At 38.7% G+C, this 23181-nt stretch overlaps 2 protein-coding genes across 7 annotated transcripts in view; one reads left to right on the top strand and one right to left on the bottom strand.

Moving 5' to 3' along the window:
- tbl1xr1a (TBL1X/Y related 1a) overlaps positions 1-20155 on the top strand; it is a 42194-nt gene extending 22039 nt beyond the window's left edge. For 3 of the 6 annotated variants that reach the window (XM_029429115.1, XM_029429114.1, XM_029429113.1), the window contains 14 exons: positions 1408-1507; positions 3816-3961; positions 4143-4368; positions 4537-4669; positions 5367-5508; positions 6190-6253; positions 7272-7369; positions 7510-7570; positions 7655-7776; positions 7995-8069; positions 9716-9843; positions 10639-10804; positions 16090-16191; positions 16279-20155. In XM_029429115.1, coding sequence (XP_029284975.1) covers positions 1450-1507; positions 3816-3961; positions 4143-4368; positions 4537-4669; positions 5367-5508; positions 6190-6253; positions 7272-7369; positions 7510-7570; positions 7655-7776; positions 7995-8069; positions 9716-9843; positions 10639-10804; positions 16090-16191; positions 16279-16305 — 1548 coding nt within the window. In that variant the 5' untranslated portion in view covers positions 1408-1449 and the 3' untranslated portion in view covers positions 16306-20155. Of the gene's footprint in view, positions 1-1407; positions 1508-2099; positions 2285-3815; positions 3962-4142; positions 4369-4536; positions 4670-5366; positions 5509-6189; positions 6254-7271; positions 7370-7509; positions 7571-7654; positions 7777-7994; positions 8070-9715; positions 9848-10638; positions 10805-16089; positions 16192-16278 lie in introns of those variants that run through there. The other 3 variants (XM_029429116.1, XM_029429117.1, XM_029429118.1) reach the window with 3 other exon arrangements.
- Positions 20156-20217: 62 nt separating this feature from the next.
- The window catches only part of LOC115006701 (uncharacterized), a 64275-nt gene continuing 61311 nt past the window's right edge, over positions 20218-23181 (bottom strand). Inside the window, exons 16-18 of the mRNA XM_029429112.1 lie at positions 23072-23141; positions 22873-22976; positions 20218-21491 (exon numbers count right to left, since the gene is read on the bottom strand). Coding sequence (XP_029284972.1) covers positions 21281-21491; positions 22873-22976; positions 23072-23141 — 385 coding nt within the window. The 3' untranslated portion in view covers positions 20218-21280. The remainder of the gene's footprint in view (positions 21492-22872; positions 22977-23071; positions 23142-23181) is intronic.

Genomic DNA, 23181 nt, shown 5'->3' with positions numbered 1-23181 from the left:
TCGCTGTGCGGAGTCTACAGTGTGTTGACCATGTTGGTTGGTCAGAAGAACAGGAAATGTTGTTAACAGTGTGATCCTGACTACTCCCCCCTCCCCCGTGTCTGACATTCTGCAAAGGCCACAGGTCATGCTAAATGTTTTGCTGGACCAAACGACGAAAATCTAAGATCCTGGGAAATGAGATGTAACCTAGAGCTCACCGTACCCACGAGGGTGCTTCATCCACTTAAATGCCATTTAATGCACAGAAAGTCTCATCCTCCTGAGAGAGGGGGCTGCAGACAATGAGCTCCAGGCATTACATGGCTGATGATTGTCAGGGGAAATGGGCATTGAGCTGGTCCATATTTAGGATCGCCTCTCTGTCTCTCTGCGAGTCTTGAAAGTTGTGGTTCCCAACTTTTTTAGTTCATGAAACGATGTCCAATGTCTAATCATGATCCTCTGAGACCCTGAAGAATCAATACCACAGGAGGTGTTACTATCCTGGTGAATTTTCCCCCCTTTTATTCCTCTGTTAATAGTTTGTAGTGGATTGGTACACAAATGAGTTAATTAAATGAAGTGGTCTGGTGGATGAGAAACAGCTTGAAGAGAAGAATGAAACTATTTGTGAAGACTTGAACAAAAAAAATATTCAATCATTGACTGAATTACTGCACGTCCTGAGAAGTAAATGTACTGCATACCAGCATAGTTAATCAATATGTATGTATATACATATACATATGTATATGTATATGTCAAGACAACGGTTACTATGAGGAAAAACACCAGCAAATCCTTCAACATTGGCTTCAACATTTCAATAACAAAGGGCACCAGATTTTATGAAGAGTTGTATTCAAGTCGCATGACTCACTTAAACTGGAACATTTGGCAACTGGTGGTAAATGTTGTTCAGGATAGTGGAAACCTTTGGAGAAATGTGATGTCTGATGGCTGCATCATGGAGGCCAGAGGGGTCTGAATACTCCAGCCGGTAGCAACATGTGATCTATATCTGGATAATGACGTCTGATCACAACACCTTTGCATTTGGTCTAGTCTGCCCACATAGTGATCAACAAGCAGACATTGTAGCCGGAGCTTTATCTTGTTCTGACCATCATGAGGTACTGTGACCATAGAAATGAAACTTTTGTATTATAAAATAACCTACCAGGAATGTGTGCTTGCATTTATTTGATTGGCCAACCCAGTGCCTTGCTGGGCACTTAACTTATTTTTGCTGAAATAAAATAATATTTAAAAAAGGCTTCATCTTAGGCTGATAATAATTGCTGCCATTGTGATGTGATCTGGCCATATTTAAAGTATCTTTTTTAAATCACAAGTGTTGTATGCATGTATATTTGTTGAGCAGGAGTGTTAATGACTGACTGAATCTCTCTCGGTGTCTTCCAGGCTGTGTGTGCGTGCTGACCTCATGGTGTAACAGGAGTAAAGATGAGCATTAGCAGTGATGAGGTCAACTTCCTGGTCTACAGATACCTACAGGAGTCAGGTATCCTCTCAACTCCTTTATTATATTCATCAAGACTTATATTGCTTATTATTAATTAACCAACTTTTATTAGGAGTTTGCTTTCCAACCAATCATGTTTTACATCCAATGTCATTCTGTTGTTCATTATTTCCAAATGTAATGTTTTGGTTTAATATGGACTCACAGTCGCACATGATTGAAAAAGATTCAAGGTCCAAACCATTTGACTCTGAAGGCCTTTACACTCATGTATTTTTCATTTTTTTAATCCGTCAAGTCATCGAATAAAGATTGTTACACATAGAAACCTTTCACAATGAGCCAGATGAGTTTTATTTTATTTGTTGCGAAAATACGAAATATGGTGAACATTCTATTAAAACTCATTCAATAACTTGCGTGCAATGGATAGCGCTAGTCCCAAACCGGGCTAATGCATGAATGAAATTAGCAAGAAGCTAGCGTTTAGCTGCGTACAACATTCCTATTTTACCTTTCCTACGTTCTTTGTTTTGCGATCATCCCAGATTCCAAGCTGTTGTGAAATCCCCTGCCACAATCTGTCTTTAAATTCCGCATCTCTCTGTTCTTTACTTTGTTTTTTGTAAAGTGCTCTGTGCTGATCAGATGCCATTTTGGATGATGCTGTTTACATGTACGGTGGCTCTGAGTGATCAAACAACCCTCTAAAGGCTTTTGACGGATGCGAAAAAACACAGCAATTCTAACATGTTCCGAAAACTTTAATGACGGCCAAAAGTTTCGGAGTTGGTGTGTAAACATGATTGACACAACGTGAGTTCGTATTTATAATTAAATCTGCGACAATTTAGAAATAAAGATGACAGACTTGGTGTGTGAAGGCCTTGACCTAAGGACAACCATAATGTCCCCATAGTGAGTTAGCAGTTTGTCTTTTTAAACAATACCACTGATTAAAAGTGTATTAAATAAAGAACCAGTACAAGATGAATGTGAAGGGAAACTTGATATTTTGATTCTAAAAACTAAATAAATTCTATTTTTTGTAAGTAAGTGTGTGTGTGTGTGTGTGTGTGTGTGTGTGTGTATATGTATACACACACATATGTATATATATTATATATATATATTTATATTGTGCACCTCCATGATTCCACGACAGAGGAATGACCATCTCGGCTGGATATGGTTTAACCAGCAGGCACCTGAAAGCTGCACGTTTAGTTTTTCAGGTCGCTGTGTTTATACAACACAGTCTGTGTGGGTCAGCCTGTGTGTGAAAGGCACATGTTAGTGAAGAGAGAACAACACCATACACACAATTGTCTGTCTGCAGTGTGTGCGCGGTTAACCACTACTTAATCAATCATAGATACATAGACTGTATTTACACAGAGAACAGTGCTAAAGGCTGTCATCCACTCACACATACATGGAGCTGCAATGCAAAGCACTGACCTGCACATTGGGCGTAAAGTGGGATTAATAGTCGTGCTATTCAGACAGACTGAAAACTTCATAGTTCGACTGAGTCTCTAAATATGTGTCACTGGCCATTAGTATCGCTAAGCTCCCTGCCCTTTGTGACAATAACCTTTTATCCACTGCAGTGAGCTATGCAACCCAAACCCCCGTATCAGTGCAGAGGAGCTGCCAGAGGGCTCAGTTGAGCTGGCACCAGTCTACTCTTACATGTGTGTATCAATGAAAGATTACTGTCTGAAACGTACCGTCCTATGCCTCATATCATTTATTACATCAAATATTATGGCACAGATGGCTCGCATAAATCAAAAAATCCTGTCACGCTTATATTGTTGTTCCATCTTTTATTGAAACACAAAAATGGAAAAAGCAATCGGGTGACTGAGAGATTTGTGTTTGTATAAAAGAGCGTGTTTGCTGTGGACGACAGGCCCACACACATGCATTTTTCATAAATGAGGTGTCTGTGCTCAGCGGCTGCAGCTGTGGTGAAATTGGTCTTTTAAGTTTAACATATAAATCCTGTTTGTTTATTGAATACATTTGAATTTTGCACCACACATATTGGAGCATTTTACAGCATTGTAACCGCAAATGACTTAAAGAACACTAAATTCTGACGTTGAGCATTCAGTTCAACTATGTGTCGTCTCTGGGGGCATTGTAATCAAAGTATAAGAAATAGACAAGAATGAGAAAAAGAAAACTAGCAGTGCTGTGCAAGATGGCAGTGGAGAAAACACAAAATGTAGTTCTTAAATAAATCACGAGGGAAATATTATTTACTGTGATGTATTGTATGTTGTTGAAAATCTCTTCTTCTCTCCTGCCCTCTTCTTCCCGCTCCTCTCCTCTCCAGGGTTCTCCCACTCAGCGTTTACCTTCGGTATAGAGAGTCACATCAGCCAGTCCAACATCAATGGTGCTCTGGTTCCCCCTGCTGCCCTCATCAGCATCATCCAGAAGGGCCTGCAGTACGTCGAGGCTGAAGTCAGCATCAATGAGGTGGGACACAAACGTGATGATCTAAACTATCGTCCTCTCCTCCTTCCTCTCCACCCTCCTTTTCTCCTCTCCGCCCTCCTTCTCTCCTCTCCTCCCTCCTCTCTCCTCTCCTCTCTCCTTCTCTCCTCTCCTCTCTCCTTGACTCCTCTCCTCTCTAACTGCTTGTTCCTCCACTCTGTAGGACGGCACATTATTTGACGGGCGGCCCATAGAGTCTCTGTCCCTGATTGATGCCGTGATGCCGGACGTTGTTCAGACGAGGCAGCAGGCCTACCGGGACAAAATGGCCCAGCAGCAGGCTGCCGCTTCAGTGCCGACATCAGCCACCGGAGGCAGCATCGCTGGCAACGCCAAGAACGGAGAGAATACTGCCAACGGGGAGGAGAACGGAGCCCATGCCTTAGCTAGTAAGTAATATATTTACAAATAGAAAGGGAAGTGCTGATGATGGCTGGCTACCTGCTAAGACAAAGCTTATTTATTCAGGAGGAAATATAATTTTTTTATTATTTGTGAATGTATTTTTATTTATATTTTTTAAACATCCCTGCCTCGCTGTGTGTCCCTGTGCTTAGACAACCACGCAGACCTGATGGAGGTGGACGGAGACGTAGACATCCCTCAGAACAAGGCCATGGTCTTGAGGGGCCACGAGTCGGAAGTCTTCATCTGTGCCTGGAACCCCGTCAGCGACCTGCTGGCCTCAGGGTGGGTCACCTTCCTTTCTCCTCTGACACTGCTCTCTCACTCTGTATGAATCAAACAAGTGAACACTTGAATGCTAGCTCCATCCATGTGCCTCGAACATTTTTGGCATTTTATGCCTTTTATTCGACAGTGCAGAGAGAGATGATGGGAAACACAGTTCATTCTCGTTTCCAAACTGCAGCCCAATACCCAAATATAATATTCTTACATTTAAGAAGCTGGAACTTTCAAGTTTCGGTTCTTTTGTGTGATAATTGACATAAATAATTAGGTGCGACTCATTTTCTGTTTTTTATTAATCAATTAATCAATGTATCATATCATCGGCTTTCAGTGACATCTTATTGTGATGATATGATCATTTTGAGTTTTACACAGTCGTCTAAATTAATGATTTCAAGCTAATTGTAAATACAAACTAATAAAAGGAGTCACTTAAAGTTTTGCAAACATTTTAATTTTGAGGAAAGGTAATGCATAACAGTTGAACACTGCAAGAAAAATCACTTAGATTTGTTTGGTTGTCTGTGATGTTCTACACATTTTCTATAATGATAAAAGGTTTTACTGTGTGACTGGGCTGAAATATGGCTCCATCAAACACTTAAATTAAGTAATGAAGGAATCCTCACTGCTACAACTTAACATGTTGATAAGAAAAAAGACAGAAATAGTCTGACAAACTATTGTGTCTCAGGTCTGGTGACTCGACGGCTCGTATCTGGAACCTGAGTGAAAACAGTACGAGCAGCTCCACACAGCTGGTGCTGAGACACTGCATACGAGAGGGAGGGCAGGACGTCCCCAGCAACAAAGACGTCACCTCGCTAGACTGGAATGTAAGCTCGCTGACACACACACCTACACCCAGGAAGGTCATGTGGGTCCTGTTGTAGGAATGGTAGAAATATGTGTCATAAGTGCTGTTTTATATGTTTTCATGCTACTTCAAAGTCAAAAAGTATGTTTTAGAATAGCTTTTATCATCATCTTTTACATCTTCAGAAAAATACTCACTATATTGTTTTAAACATTTGAACACTTCATTTACAATGTGTTCAAATGCATAGAAAGGTAAGACAACAACAACAACACATGTGTTGATCTTAATGTGCTGCTTGTAAAGTCTAACAAAAGCCTCATCACAGAGGAACTCCCAGAGCACTCTGAACATTACTGTTGATGCGGGCTGACAGTGGGAGATCATCAGAGAGTGGAATTTTCCTTTAGTTCTGCCAATGGATTGTAAACCTGAGCCAAGGACAGGCAGACATTTCCTGGAAAGAGTCCATGCTGATGGAGAACACAGGCCTGTCTTCTAATCCCAGCTGAAGCCTGGAATAATTCTGCAACTGCTAAAGACAGTGTTGGTGTGTAAAGGTGTTCGAAGTGGCCCCACCGGGCTCATCTGACACACACACTCACTCAACCTCTCTAATTTAGCTCTCTCTCTCTTTCTCTTTCTCTTTCTCTTTCTCTCTATCTCTGTCTGTCTCTGTGTCTCTGTCTCTCTCTCACAGAGCGAGGGCACGCTCCTGGCAACAGGCTCCTATGACGGCTTTGCCAGAATATGGACGAAAGATGGTGAGATTACTTTAGTTTATTACTTTATCAGCATCTATTATTCGATCCTGCAATATTATAGATGAAGGCTAAATGTCATCAAGACTTTAAATTTATTATAAAAGTGTGTGTATATATTCACAGATGTTTATATACAAGCAAGTATTAGCGAATGAACATACAGTAAACACTAATAATGTGGTGACGTGTTTTCGCCTCTCCTGTACTACAGCCTGTATGCCACATGGCTCAGTTAATCCTTAACAATGCTGCCACCTAGAGGCAGGTTTGCATATTGACATTCAGGGGTTGACCCATTTTGTGTTATTTAGAACCTTAACTCTTTTGCCCTTGTGTATTTGTTATGTTCATGCATACAGCATTACATTATGTTTATCTTGGAAGTTCAACATGAGCTCCTATATTAAGTCTGTAATAAACTGTGTACCCAAAATACCGACAGCCAGAGCCTTAAGGACAAACATTTCCCCATTGAAACCACATGTTTTGATCCCACGGCCATTCCCTCATATAATCATGCATTATCTTTATACTAATTTAACGACATACAGTACCTCTACTGATAGCCCTCTGCCACTGGAGCCCATTGTCACAGTACCCGTATCTCGAATCACAACACTCCACCTTGTGCACCTTCAATCCCTGACTTCAGCACTGTCGACTGGACTATTAGCTCTTTGATCTATGGTCCAAAACCATACTATTTTCCTGGTTTCCTGCACAAAAAGTAAAAATGCATTAAAAGCAATGTTCATTTATTACTAAACAAGTGGGTATTATGTGAACAAACTGGCATTTAAAGAGTTACAGTTCTGAACATGAATGAATGTTTGGTAGTTACCAGATTAAAAGATGTAACTCTGTAAAGTTATAGAATAATATTAATATATTCTTTTAGGACAGTTTTTTAAGCATCAGAGCGGCTTCTTTTAGAGTGAGGCACAAGGCTGAATGGCTTGTTGTTTTTCCACATGTGATACTTACAGGTTTCCTTCCCTTTCTGTGTTGTGCTCCACAGGGAACCTGGCCAGCACACTTGGCCAGCACAAAGGTCCCATCTTTGCCCTTAAGTGGAATAAAAAAGGCAATTTTATCCTGAGTGCAGGAGTAGACAAGGTAAACCAGGATCGGTTCTCTAAACATTCCAGTCAACATATAAAATAACTCCTGGCATGAATTCTCATGTGACTTTTGAATATGTGTGGGCTGTGTAGTGACTGTTAGCTCTAACTGTACGTGTACATGTGTCCTGCCAGACAACAATCATATGGGATGCCCATACAGGAGAAGCCAAACAACAGTTTCCTTTCCATTCAGGTACAGCAGCATCTCTTCTTGTCACTCAGAATGTTCCAACTTTGCTTTGGATCTCGCTAACATCCATCTTCCTCCCTCTCGCAGCTCCAGCACTAGACGTAGATTGGCAGAGCAACAATACGTTCGCCTCTTGTAGTACAGACATGTGCATCCACGTGTGTAAACTGGGACAGGACAGACCCATCAAAACATTCCAGGGACACACAGTGAGTGCTTTGTGTGTGTGCTGGTGTGTGTGTCATCTGTGTCCTTATTACTGATCTTTTCAAGATTGAGTTTCACTGTCACTCTTCAGAGGTATATTTGATTTAAACTGGTTTGGATGATATTTGTTAACATAAATAACTATTTTTAAAATGGTATCCTTGGAGGCACAAACACAACATTCAGTACACGCATCACAAACACTCTCTTCTCTCTCCAGAATGAAGTAAATGCAATCAAGTGGGATCCCACAGGGAACCTGCTCGCTTCCTGCTCGGACGACATGACGTTGAAGGTGAGATCTAACGCTGGTGAAATATTGGACATCTGGTGTCATTAATATCACTAGCAGCTTCCTGTGACCTCAAAGTGCTGAGCAGTAATGATGTGATCATGATGACTGGGGGTTCTGAAAAGGGCAGTCCATCTCACTGGCTCGTACGTGTCATTTGTAAATGTCTGTGAACGGAGTTCTTAAAGGATTTCAGAGTTCGAGGTTTCACAATGAGCTATAATGCTCAATGCCTTACAATAAATGTTTACCTTATTTGTTTCCCCTGCGCGATCAAACAGCTGATCCACTTCCCCAACATGTGCGGTTGTTGCTGCTGCTGCTGCCCAACGTAGTTCTTATTCTTTCCGAAACGCTCGACCCAGAAAGCCTCTTTGAGAAATGTATTTTGTTTTTGGTGTTTAAAACTAAAGACAGTCTTTCGATGGGATCACTCCAGCCGTAACGCTGAAGCGGGCCAGAGACATGATGTGGGGAGGCCTATGGCCCATCTTCCAACTCCACCTTCAATTAGATCTCAACTACACACCTGTAAAGTTTCATGTGGTGGAAATTCTGTCAACAAAGATGATCAAAATATGCTAAGTTTGTCTTTGAGTATTTTATTGATTAAAAAGTCTTTCTGCAGAAAGGATCGGAGCGTACAGCTCAAAAGTCTGTCAAGCAATGATAGCGTGTGTAGCTCGGTGGTCTCATCTTTATGCACCTCATAGGGGTCGAGAATATGGTAAGAGAACTGGCTCTGATCAGCCATTATCTGCCACATACAGCCCCACTTCCTCCAGCTGGCTGAGTTCTCCCACAGTACCCAGGTTATCTTGAGGTCACATCTTCACACAATTGCACTCCCCTGAGGGCAACAGAGACGGAGCAGTAAAGCAATGCAGTGTTTTTCCATTAGTGTCTGTACGATTGTGGCGCTATCGCGGCGACAGAAATCTGTTCACAGACGCACTCGCAAGGTGAAAACAATACCAGCGTAACAATGGTAACAATCCTGTACGTGTAGGTGAAGGTGGATGCATGGCAGGAGCAGTTCAGGGCGTAGCGGGTGTGTGGTCGAGCAACAGAGGGGGAGATGCGTTGAGAGCAGACACGTCGGCGATCGGAAAGTAAAAGTTGTGCGATGGTAGTAAATATACTGTGTAGCTGTAGTGGCCATGAATAATCACTGCAGCTCCCCAGGGACACGTAACAAGTAAAGTTCTGCGTCTTGCAGACTGCTGGCATGTTCAGAGTTGTCACGGGATGCAAACCTGCCTGTCAAATAAAATATAACTAAACTACTTTAGATGAGTGATTAGGCTATATTGTTAAATGATTTAATCAAAGCAGTCCTCAATCATTTGTCTCGAAGGTACATCACCACGTCATACGATGTGCTACTACACATGTTGACACAGCCGACCACCCTGCGTGGTGCAGCCGCACGATGTTCACTTCACTTCTGTGTGGCTTGAATCGTCTTCGAGAGGATGCAGCACATTTTAAATTGAAGGTTTCTTTCCTGGTCACAGCTGCTGATAAAGTGATGACTGACAGGTCGGACTGACTGCATCTGCTGCGTGTGCTGTCACACCTGTGATTAATGATCAATTAAAGTGAAGGATGAAGTTGTTAATTTGTGCTCTTGTGCTTCTCTCTCTCAGATCTGGAGTATGAAGCAGGACTCATGTGTTCATGACCTGCAGGCCCACAGTAAAGAAATCTACACCATCAAATGGAGTCCCACCGGCCCCGGAACCAACAATCCCAGCGCTAACCTCATGCTAGCCAGGTGAGTGTCACAGCATCAGTAATGCTATGCTAGTTAGTTAGGCTCGCTGAACACACCACATGTGTTGCTTGTAGTACTTTGTTGTTAAATGTTCACCCACTGGCTGGTTTTCTAGTAAAAGTATAGAATACACTGGGGTGTGCGAGCTACGATGATAACTGCATTTAAGTTTAGTCAATATTATTCTTTTGTTAATCTTTTGTTGAATGAAAGATGATCTTCCAAAACTCCTTTGCTGCAAGGTACACAAGTAAACTTTTAGGCTTTAACTTGTTCACCTCTGTGTCACTTAATGTTGGACAGTTTTAACTGATAACATCCAGTTGTTGAATTGTATATTAACATGTCAAACTTTGCGGTTTCCAAGCTAAAAACTGAAATTGTTACATTAAATATACATTACAATGAAAATAAATACTCACAATCTTCATTTTCCCTTCCCTCTGTGTGTTTTAATGAGAGCCTCCAACATGTTGTTCCATTCTATTTCATTAATGTGATTTGTTGGCACTAATGACCATCACAAAGGCTGGGTGGTTAATGGTGACATGTAAAGGGTGCATGTGAAGCTAAAGCTGTCATGTGTATTTGACTCAATACTCTGTGTTTCTTAATGCATTATGATATACAATCTGACCCTTTCCTCAAGTTTTGAGTTGAGCGCAGCAGAGAAGCAACATGTTTTACTTTGTCTCGGTAACATAAACTTTGTACAACAGTTTTATTTATACACATTTTTGAAAGTGTGTCCTGACCCCCGCAGCGCCTCTGTAACCCGGTCTCTTACTCCCACAGTGCGTCGTTTGACTCCACGGTTCGTCTTTGGGACGTGGAGAGAGGCATCTGTATCCACACGCTAACTAAACACCAGGAGCCCGTCTACAGCGTGGCTTTCAGCCCCGACGGTCGCCATCTGGCCAGTGGCTCATTCGACAAATGCGTGCACATCTGGAATACACAGGTAGGAAGAGAATGTGACCGGCACACCTTAAAACAGCCTCAGTGCACTTTTATTGCAACTCAGGTTGATGATTTTGTAGTTCAGTCTGCAGTCTGAAGGCAGGGCTCATTGCAGGGCACACAGACACGAGCAATGTGTAGCTGCACGCTGTCATACAGCACATGATGCTCAGTGTGTGTGTGTATATGTGTGTGTGTGTGTGTGTGTGTGTATGTATATAGATATATATATATATATATATATAATATATATATATATATATATATATATATATGTATATGTATATGTATATGTATATATATATATGTATATATATATATTATATGTATTGTCTATATATAGGTGTATAGGTATATCTATATATTGTATGATAATATGGATATATTATGTTATGTATATGTATAGTATGTATATGTATATATGTATGATATTATTATGTATATGTATTATGATTGTATGTAATTATTATATATGTGTGTATATATATGTATATATGTATATGTATATGTATTATGTATATATATATATGTAAATATATGTATAGTATATATATATGTATAGTATATAATATGATATGTATATATATAATGTATATGTAGTATATAATGTATATATATATGTGTCTATATATGTATATGTTATATGTAGAGATAAATAGGTGTAGTATACGTATTATATAGTAGTAGTATAGTATATTAAGTAGAGTATTATATGAGATAGAGTGAATGTGATGTATTGTAAGAGGTAGTATAGATGGCGATGGAAGGGATAGAGGGAGAGAGAGGAGGGAGATATGACAGTAGATTAGGTAAGGAGTAGATAGTAGGAGAGAGATGGTAGGGAGTAGGAGAGAGAGAGGGAGAGAGAGGGAGAGCGAGTAGAGGATAGAGAGAGAGAGAGAGAGTAGAGATAGAGGATAGAGAGAGAGAGACAGAGAGAGAGGGAGACAGATAGATAAGACCGAGACGAGAGAGAGAGAGAGAGAGAGTAAGAGAGAAGAGAGTAGATATATCAGGGAGAGAGAGGACAGCCATATAAGATGGTAACAGAGATAGACATGAAGTAATAGAGATGATATATGAAATTATGTGATATATATGTGATATATCTTTATATAGTATATAGAGTATATATAGATAATAATATATATTATAATGTGTGATAGTCTACTCTATTCTATCTATCGCTATCTATCTAATACAATTTATATATATAGATGTGATGATCATTATTAGGATCTTGCGAGATATCTATCGATGCTATCTAGAATTATATAATGTGTTATATCCTATCGATCTATCTATCGTATCTACATCATACCTATATATATATAATGGATATGTAATCTCATCTATCTATCTATCTATCATAATATATATACTTATATATATATAAATTTTGTATATATATATTATATGTGTATATATAAATAATATGTGTATCGATATATATAATTATATAGTAGTGTATATAAGTTATATATATAATGTGGTAGATATATATATAAATCGGTGTATCTCTATAGATATAGATATATATATGTGTGTTGTATAGATATATATGTATGGGATATGATAATGTAATATATATATATATATATATAGATTAGGACTAATTAGAATATATATATATATATATATATAATTATATAGACAATCATATACATATTATGTGTATGTATAATCTAGATTTCTATATATATATATATGTGGGAGAAGAGGAGAGAGAGGAGGGGGCGGGGAGAGGAGAGATAGACAGAGAGAGAAGAGAGAGAGAGCGAGAGAGGAGAGAGAGAGGAGAGAAGCGAGGAGAGAGAGCGACATAGAGAGAGAGAGAGAGAATACCATATAGATAGATATATCTAGTAGATATATAAATAATACTATCTAGATATATGTATATGGGTAGTCTATATATTATATACGAGTAATATATATAATATAGAAGAGAGATAGACAGTAAGATAAGTATGTATATGATGTAGATGTTGTATATATTGATATAGGTGTATGTACTGTATATTATATATCGATATATATCTAGATAATCTATATGTGTAGTGTGTATATATATAGATGTGTATGTATATATATATAATATTATATACGTGTATGTGTTGTGGATATATGTGTATATGTATATATATTGTGCGTGTGTAGATAGATTATATATATATATCTATATATATCTAGGATATATATATAGTATAGAGAGAGAGAGAGAGAGATAGGAGAGAGCGACAAAGAGATAAGAGGTGTGTGGGGTATAGAGAGATAGAGATATAGATAGAGAGGGGGGGGGGAGAGAGAGAGGGGGGGGAGGGGGGGGAGGGGGAGAGAGAGAAGACAACACACACACAACGAGAGATGAGCGAGAGGAGAGAGAAGAGAGAGAAGAGAGACACACACACACACAGAGGACAAATAGAGAGAGACAGAGAGAGAACAGACACATCATATATATATATATATATATATGTGTATAAGATATAACATAATTATATATATATATATATAGATGTGTATGTAGATATATGTTTGTACTATTATGTGTATGGATCTAATATATAATAGATTATATTATAATATCTGTGTCTATATATATAATATATATTGGGTGTGTATCTCTATATATATCTAATATATCTATAGATCTTCTATCTATCTATGGTGTGTCTCTTCTATCTCTCTATCTTATCTCCTATCTCTCTATATCTATGTATAGTGTATATATCGGTATCTTGGTATGTCTGTCTCTCTATCTCTCTGTTGTATGTCTATCTCTCTCTGTGTATGTATCTTATCTCTCTATCTCTAGGGGGTAGAGGGAGAGAGAGGGGGGGTGGGGGAGAGAGAGAGAGAGAAGAGAGAGAGAGAGATAGAGATAGAGAGAGAGAGAGATCTAGAGAGTAAGTATATATATATATATAATTGATATATATGTGGATATATATAATATATGTATATATCTATATATATATACACATATATATATATATATATATGTTGACAGATATTTTATATATGTGTGTTTGATATATATAATAGCTTATATAATATATATAGCCAACATATCTATATTATACTATAACTACTATATATATATATATACTGTGTAGTATATATATGTGATGTATTATATATATATATTATGTGTAGCTATTCTATATCTATATATATGTGGTCGTGTTGTCTTAATATATTAGTTAGTATATAATATCATATTATATTATATATAGTGTATGTATCTCATATATATATCTAAGGTGGCCTCTCCTATCTTATATAGTATATGATGAGAGAGTAGAGGAGAGAGATGAGGGGGGAAGAAGGATGAGGGGGAGGAGGGAGAGAGAGAGAGGAGGGGGATGAAGGAGCGCGGAGAGAGTAGCGAGAGTGAGAGAAGAGAGATAAGAGGAAGGAAAAGGGGATGGAGAGAGAGAGAGGGGGAGGGTGAGCGGAGAGAGAAGAGAGAGAGAGAGACAGATCGAGAGAGAGAGAGAGGAAGAGAGAGGGCAGAAGAGAAGAGAGTAGAGAGAGAGATGGATGGAACAAGGATAGAGGAGAAGAGAAGAGGGAGGGGGAGAGAGATTGAGGAGAGAGAGAGAGGGGGAGGAGAGAGGGAGGAGGAGGAGAGAGAGAGAGAGAGAGAAACAGAGAGAAGAGATGAGAGAGAGATGAACAGAGGAGAGAGAGAGAGAGAGACAGGACAAGAAAGACGAGTAAGAGGAGCTGCACAGAGACAGAGAGAAGGCAGATAGAGAGAGAGAGATAGAGACAGGACAAGAGATAGAGAGAGAGAGGACAGAGCGATATGAATGATAGAGTCATTCGCGATACTATATAGATAGACGATAGAGAGAGAGATGAGAGAGGAGAGAGCTAAGAGATCGAGTAGAAGGGTAGAGATATGATGTATCGGTCATAGAAGAGGCTATGAGACATTGAGAGATAGAGGAGGAAGACATTAATGAAGAAGAGCGGAGGAGAGTGGAGTTGAGAGAGGGAGAGAGAGAGATAGAGATAGAATGGGGAGAGGATACGATAGTATGAGCGATGGTAGAGTTGGGATAGAGTAGGGAGTGGAGACGCGAGAGAGATATATAGTAGAGCGTAGTATAGATATGAGAGATGAGAGAGTAGGAGAGTGATAATAGATATAGGATAGAGAGATAGAGAGATAGAGAGAGAGTAGGGGGGGGGAGTTAGTGGTAGAGCGAGAGGAGAAGAGAGGGATTAAATTTGTTTAATGACACACACATAGATATAATATATGATAGATATATATCTATATATTATGTATGATATAGTATATATATATATATATATGTGTTGTATATTATATATATATATATATATTATATATTAGGTGGTATAGTATATACTATATATATATATATATATATATATATATATATATATATATATATAATTATATATATGTGTTGTATATATATATATATAGGTGTATATATATATGTGTGTGTATATATATATATATATATATATATATAGTTATATAATCTATATTATATGTGTGTGGTAGATATTAATATATATGGTGTATTATATATATATGTATATGTATATATATATATATAATATATGTAGTATTATATATTATATATTATATATGGTGTATATTATATATGATATATATATAGAATATATGATGTAAAGATGATACTAGATATATAGTATAGACTGTGAGATATGTATAGTATATATATATATATATATTTATATTATATGATATATATATATATATATATATGTATGTATATGATATATATAATATATTATTATATATGTTATGTAATAGATATATATATATTATATATATATATATATATATATGTATATGTATATATATATATACGTATATATATATATATATGTTGTATATATATATATATATATATATATATGTGTGTATATGTCTATATGTGTGTATATATGTGTGTATGTATATATAGCCCCTTTCACACAAACATGGAAAGAACAAAGAAAACAATCAATAAAATCCCAGGGAGGAAAAATAATACAAAAAACAATTACTATAAAGAGCAGCGAGTGACACAATTGCTACTAAACACACACACACACACACACACACACACACACACAGCTGCCCTGTTGTGGCCAAAGACATGAACGACTGCATGTTTATTGTATAGTTGTATGCGCACCATTGGGTTGAGTTATTAGTCCAAATACAGCAAGAAGAGCAAAAAGAATGTCCTTAACGTTTAGTCTTTTTTGTCCCTTGTGTCTCTTGTGCTGCAGACGGGCGCTTTAGTCCACAGTTACAGAGGGACGGGGGGAATCTTTGAGGTTTGCTGGAATGCAGCAGGGGACAAAGTGGGAGCCAGCGCATCAGACGGATCTGTAAGTATACACAGGACTGTTCTCCAGCTTCTATTGTGAAAGTTTTCATCAGTCCTACACATTGACCCGTGTCCTCTTGTGTCCCAGGTATGTGTACTAGACCTTCGGAAATAGTGCTGCTGTTTGTTGGAAGCCATGGACCGACCATGAATGTGTACATAGCCAAATGACTGTCCCTGCCTGCCTGCCCTGCGTACTGCTCATGCTTATGGCCCCGCCCACCGACAGACAGGAAGCAGGAAACAGGAACAGGAAGCAGCTGACACAGCAGGTCCAGACGCAGGGATGAACAGATGGACAGACAGACAGACGGAGGGATAAGCGGGGCGGATGGACGCGTCCCTCTCTATCTGTGCAGACTCTTCCAGAGATGTAGAAGGGACGCAGTGGAAAAAAAGAAAAAAACTGATAGACAAAAAAAAGTTACAGATCCGTATATGTACCAAAATTTGGAAGCTATTTTGCTTTTTTGATCTTTAAACCATGCTCATCTTCATCAAAATGAAAAACAATGAAAAAAGTGTTGACCTTTGTTACTAGTTGGATCTCATTGTGCAGACATATCAAGTTCTCCACCATAAAATAGGATGGCACTTAGTTTTTTTAAATTTCAGATCTCTTGTTTCAATGTTTTTATATTTTTTATCTTTGGGGGAGGGGTCGGGCTGGTCAGGTCAGAGTTTTATGAGTTGGAGAAGTACATACTTACATAAACACATGCACACCAAACAGTTCTCACAAACACGTTCCTCGTCATGATCTCAAAGCAGTGTGGCAAATCTGAAGGCTTCTCTCCTGTATGTCTGCAGGTGTGAGTGGGTCACTCGGTTCAACCTCAGAATGCAGTAGTTCATGTGTTGCACCTCCACCTGGCCACATGACGCATGATGTCCATCTAGATGCTTTAAAAACAGCTCCTCTGTGCACTATTTGATCTAGATGTTCTCCTCTCTGGACCCACAGCAGTTACCTGTGTGATGAAAACTAAAGTTTCTATTGGCAAGAAGCTGACGTCCACTTGTCTGAATGTCAAGGCTGTTCTGAGTTTCAGTAATGCAACAGTAAGTCACTTACAGTCCTCAGCCAGTAGGATTCCAGCTGTTCTTTTTACCTTCACTCATCTGTAAGAGTTGAAACATTTCTAATTTGATTCTTCCTCAAAGGCCTCAAATCACCTAACACACTGGAGTGTGGTGGTGAAGAAGCAAAAGTGTTGTTACACTTTTAGTTTTCAGACTAAAACCGCAGAGGGTAGAGACAAAGAAAGAAGTCTATGGCGTAAAAGAGGTGGACTTGAGCTCTGTGTCCATTTGGCAGCGGTCACGCATCATTCCAGCCGCCGAAATGAGCTCTTTTATTGTTTTCATATTTGTAGTTAAGTGAAATCAAATACACAAACGGTTTTAGTTCCTTTTTAATTAACTGACTCGTTAATGTTGGAGTTAAAATCAGATTATTTACAAGTGACTGTCAGCAATGGTGACTTTGCAACGAGTTTGACTCTTCTGACGGTTTTTAGTTTGTGTCGTTGTTTATTCCTGTTAACTGCCTGGCTGACATCATCGTTACGTAATGGTCTGAACATATCAACGTGTACGCAGCATGATAAGACGCTGTGCGTAAAATCACTATCTATATAACAGTACATAGTTCGCCCTACAGTGAAATCGAATGAAGGTTTTTGGATACTCTAATGTTGCACCATCAGTGGCAGGTGTAGTGTCCCACAACTGTAATATTCGTACCTATCAAATATGACTTATTTTGTGAATTGTTAGAGCGTTGTATACTCCGACCATGTGCTGCTAAGTACATAGAGTGCACTGTTTAGGGACTGACGTCGCACACAACCTGCCGCCATTTAGCTCGCTTGCTCCTACGTTAAAAACAGCCAAACAATTTGCTAACTTTCCACTTTGGGAAAGTTGTTTCTTTGCTCTGCCCTGTTCAAGGTTTAAGTCAAACTAACAGTTTTTTCAGAGCCGCTCTGCCTCCAAGACTACAACTTCTTTTACTGTTTTAATAACGCAACCACGCACATTTCCCTGGCCTGGAGAGGACGGCTTCAGTGTGACTTTGAGCTGCCTCTGCATCACATTCTTTTTTCCCCTTCGGACACCAACGCTTCAAACGGGCTGATGCCTGTGAACATGCAGCCTGCAGAATCTTACTGGCTGAATTCAGAATCCAGTACAAAAGCAGATCCAACATTAAAGCAATATCTGGACATTTCTATTTTTGTCTGTTTTTGTTACCAGCTACTTGTCATAATGTGGGGAATAACGACTGCAGTTATGAAGCGTTGGAGGACTTAAAGCTGTGAAGTAGCTAAAGGTCAAATGTAAAGTCTTTTCTCCACACCATGACAGTGTCTGCGAACTAAAAACTAAATGTCGAGCTGTTCATTCAATGTGCTTGAATCCATCTGCCCGCTCATCTTCATTCTTGGTTCTTCACCACACATTGTACTCCGAGGTTCCGTACTGACAAGACATTTTATACTCTTTTAAAGACAAATTTAAAGTTACATTTTTGTAATTTCTTTGTAGATTTGAAAAAAAAATGTGAATTGATGATTTATTGGCAGTGTTAATGTTCTATACATTTTAACATTTTTGTTTTGTTACTTTGATGCTATTTCAAATAGTAAAGGTTGACCTTGTGATGTCCGGCTCACTGAGCTGTCACTCTGAAGGCACCTCGCCGGCGAAGACTTGTCCCAGGTGCAAATTACCACTAAATTTGTCTGTTTTAATAAAGAAATGTTTTACTTTTTCTTTTTGCTTGAATATTTTTGGGAAGATTTGTCCCAGAAAATGACTTCCTCCTTGGCCTACAGAGAAGATGATTCAAAAAAAGTAACTCTTTAAAATGAATAAAATTGTAATTTTTCAATCAAGCAAAGACTAGGGAATTTTTTTGGTTCCCGTTTTTTCATTGCTACAGCTGGAGTCATGGAGAAAGTTGCTCTGGAAGCAGATATAATTTCATTGGTTGATTATGGACTTCTATTTAAATAGTTAGTTTGCAATGGGACATTTTGAGCAAAGAAAAAGATAGTTTTGCATATTTATAGAGAAATTTTAAGCACCCAAAGAATTGAATCTGAAGTCTGTTCTCTGCTCAGCTTGTGTGTCTCCTCCCCTGCTCTGTGCCCTCACACCCTGAGCTCCCACTCAGTGTCAGGTTTGCTGCATGCTGGTTCAACCTGGCAGTTACAGTGCCATCTAAGGGTTAACTTCCAGTTGGCTGTTTGTCTCCAATCAGTAGGAAGTGAGCACTCTATAAACTATAATTGGCAAAATCTATTTTGCTGCGATAACAATGTCTTAAACCTCAGTGGCTGGAGCCAAAGAGTTTCTCTGGTAATATGAAAAGGCTTCTCAAATACTCCAGAATGATTAGAATCTTTGGTTATCACATATTTTAATTGGATTTTCACCGAACACTTCAATGAAGTTTAAGCTTGAGTTTCAGAGGTTTAATTAACCCAACACATTACATCTGCCTCCGGAGCTCTGCTTCTGAGAAACGTTTGTACAACTACAAATCTACTTTATTTTCTCTTGTGTCCCCTGTAATAAATTGGACATTTCTACTAATGGACTAATAGGTTTCATGTGTTCATATTGCTGTGTACTATTTCATTGTTGTTTCTTCCTTGTTTTAAAGCACTTGAGCCAATAGTTCTGAAAGTATCTCACACGGGCAAATTCCTCCGCAGTGTCCATGCCGTCCTCCGGTCTGTGCCACAGTTTGTCTGGGTAAACGTGTCTAAAGTTGCTGAGTCGGCCTTTATTTGTGCCGCCACAGCAGAAGCGTCATGTCAGCCCGGCAGCGTCTCCCCCACGGGCTCTCAAAGCATTTGTTTTGTTTCTTCCTGCAACTCGCCTCACATTCATCTGTTATCATTTAAGTCAGATCAGCGAAACAAAAGTCCAGAATAAAATATATTTTGATAAGAGTTTTGAGTTTTTATTTGTGTATGTGTTTGTATGTGCTGAACTAACACTGTGGAGTCAAGAGTACTTGTGTCATGTTTTATTCATATCAAAACACAAAGATATTGGTCTTAATAAACCAATGAAACATTGATTTTAAAGAGCATGAACCTCCGTCATGCTGATGACACAGTGAAACTACAGCAGCATGCCTCATCCTCACTCTCAAAGCAGGGCTTTCAAAACGAGAGCAACAGGATGTGTTTTGCACTTCACATTTTTGATGTAAAGACAATAAGTTGCAGCCCTTTAGGAATTGGAATTTGGAAAGAAACCTCACTGCACCGGCTCCACTCGTGTGGCTGCAGAGTTGATGGACTGCAAACATTGGAGCTTAATCATTTATTTGTATGTATAGGATGTAGCAGATGAAAACAATGACACTGGTGGAATAACATATACAGAATACACTGGAGTTCCCCAAAGCAGAGGTTTCCAACCCCTGGGCTCCGGAATGGATGAAACAATATCCTTTTGCAATAAATAATAATAAATCATTTTCTAACTTAATACTGAGGCTTGTTGATGTGTGGGGAGGATGATTAGAGAGAACTCATGCATGATCCAAAACGTAAACTGCATACTGAGTGAGAACAACCCGCAGTGACCGTCAGCACTAACGAGGTCCAGGTGCAGTGAGGTCGGGAGAACTTCTGGTTTCACTTTTTGGTGTCAAGGATTGAAAGAAGATGAGTGTCTGAGTCCAAACAGCAAATATAGAATTGTTAAATTGACTAATTTCAGAATAATAGAGCTAAATAAACATAATAATATACATTTTCATTTAAATAAATGCCATTTTTATTCTCTGCATTGTGCATTGACAGTGATATTGTATAGTATTTCATTAGAACTTATATATCATATTTACACCACCTGGGAGCAGATGCATAAAACTCGCTCTGCGTTTCAGCAGATGTATAAAGCAGGGTTGAAGAGCCTGTTTGGTAAGTTGCCATGGGAAAGTGCAAAAACACAATAATGGCCCCCGGAGACGGCATCAAAATAATACATAAAATGTTCAGTGAATACAATATAAAAGTACTCGCGAAGCTTCTGATTTTTGGCAGTTTCATCTCCTCCTGGTCTCAGAGCAGCACGGAGACGTTGGCTGCTGGTAGACTCCTCGTCATATTGTGGTTCTGTGCTTCCTGACTGTGGCTGTACAAAGTGATGTAATGAGCCACGTCTGCCACGGTCTGCAGGACGTCGTAGGTTACTGCAAACAGGAAGTAGGTGGGGAGCAGCCAACTGAGGCTGAACACACAGTCGCCGACCGGCAGAGGGACCGCAAGGTGTCTGAGGAGAGCGGGAGAGTTACACCTCACTGACAGATGAGCAGCTCAACTTTAAACTCACACGCTATTTTGAAGACATCTAGAATTTTTCCATTTTTGATGAATTGGTGCATTGGAGGAAAACTGTGTAGCTCAGCTAAAGCTTTGAGATAACGCTTCACTGTACAGCGTCATCATTTCCTCACAAATCTCCTGAAAATATTTTTATAATTTGGAACTAATTATTGGGAATATTTGAATTTCTTTTAAATACAAGCTCCATTTATTGATGATCATTCAGTGATGATAAATGGTCACTTTATTCACGGTATGTCAAATTGTATGCTTGATCTGACTACAGTGTCCCTTTATTGTGATGAATTTATTCATCTATTTCCCCCATAATTACTTTATTTCTCTATAATTAGTTTCACCTGAAGTTGTTTTCTAAAAGAACAAATCATAGGAAATGATTAGGAATGTGTCAGCCTGTGATACTTAAGCCCACTGTGAAATGGTAAAAAAGTTAGTCTTAACATTTTAAATTTAAATAATATTTGGAATCACAAAGAATTGTTATTCTTAAAATCGAAATTAAACTGAGACTCAAATAAATAAAAAAGGACTTAATTATGCAGGAAGGTTGTTTTAAATGGAAACTGCAGATCATGAAATCCAAAGAAAGTTTTTAACATTATAGCTGGACTTAATATTTAAAGGCTCAATATAACAACAGCTAACCACGGCAACATAACACATGAACGCAGATTTAAGACGTGTGCAGTTGTGTTTCCCATCTGCACTCTGGCAGCAGATATTAAAGGAGATGAAAACAGCAGCACCAGGAACAGTTACAGTGGTAGACGTAAGAAGTCGGGCTTCAGCTTGTACTGAGGCTTTCTGAAGCTTTGAATGTCTGTCGTCACATTTAATGAGGTCATCCCTCTACAAGTCTAATATACAAACAAATCTCAATTTTAATTAAAGTTATTCATAGGCTTAAATAAGGTAGTCTATGTTTTTATTAAATCAACTTTCTTAAAATAATATAACTCAACAGTGTGGAGACCCTAACCCTAACCCGAAGTGAAAATGTTGTTTTTGAAAGACTAAACATAAATAATATGGATTAAAGCAGAATATTTGTTTGGATAAAAACATGTTGTGATTCTGGAAATGATTACATATATTCTTCTTTTAATAAATATTGACTTTTGGAGCTCTGGAGTTATTGGAAATGTTTGGATCACACATCTTAAACAATCCTGCGCAGCTGCAACTGGATTATAATTCTATAAATAGTATAACACTAATAATATCGGTGTAGCGTAATCTTTATCAGCAACTGTGCACAAATACACAATAAATAAACATGAAAGAAAAAAATAAACAGACGGACTCACTTGAATCGCTCTTCTCTGGACTCTCTTAGCATGATGAACACAAACAGTCCCACTTCAGTGTTGAGGGAGAACGAAACAACTTTGTCCAACATGACAACAAAACCCTGAAGAGAGAAGGAAACACCGGTGACCTCCATCTTCTTCTATCATCACTATTAGTGTGTGTGTGTGTGTGTGTGTGTGTGTGTGCATCATTTACCCGGGGATCACACTCTGACACGATGAAGATGGCGATGAATGCGAGCAGGGACATGAATCCTTTAGCCGTGCTGGAGGAAAGACAGAAGAAGAATCCACTTAATTAGTTAA

The sequence above is a fragment of the Cottoperca gobio genome, chromosome 4 (genome assembly GCF_900634415.1).
Source record: "Cottoperca gobio chromosome 4, fCotGob3.1, whole genome shotgun sequence".
Lineage (NCBI taxonomy): Eukaryota > Metazoa > Chordata > Actinopteri > Perciformes > Bovichtidae > Cottoperca > Cottoperca gobio.
This window is presented reverse-complemented; position numbering and strand designations above follow the sequence as displayed.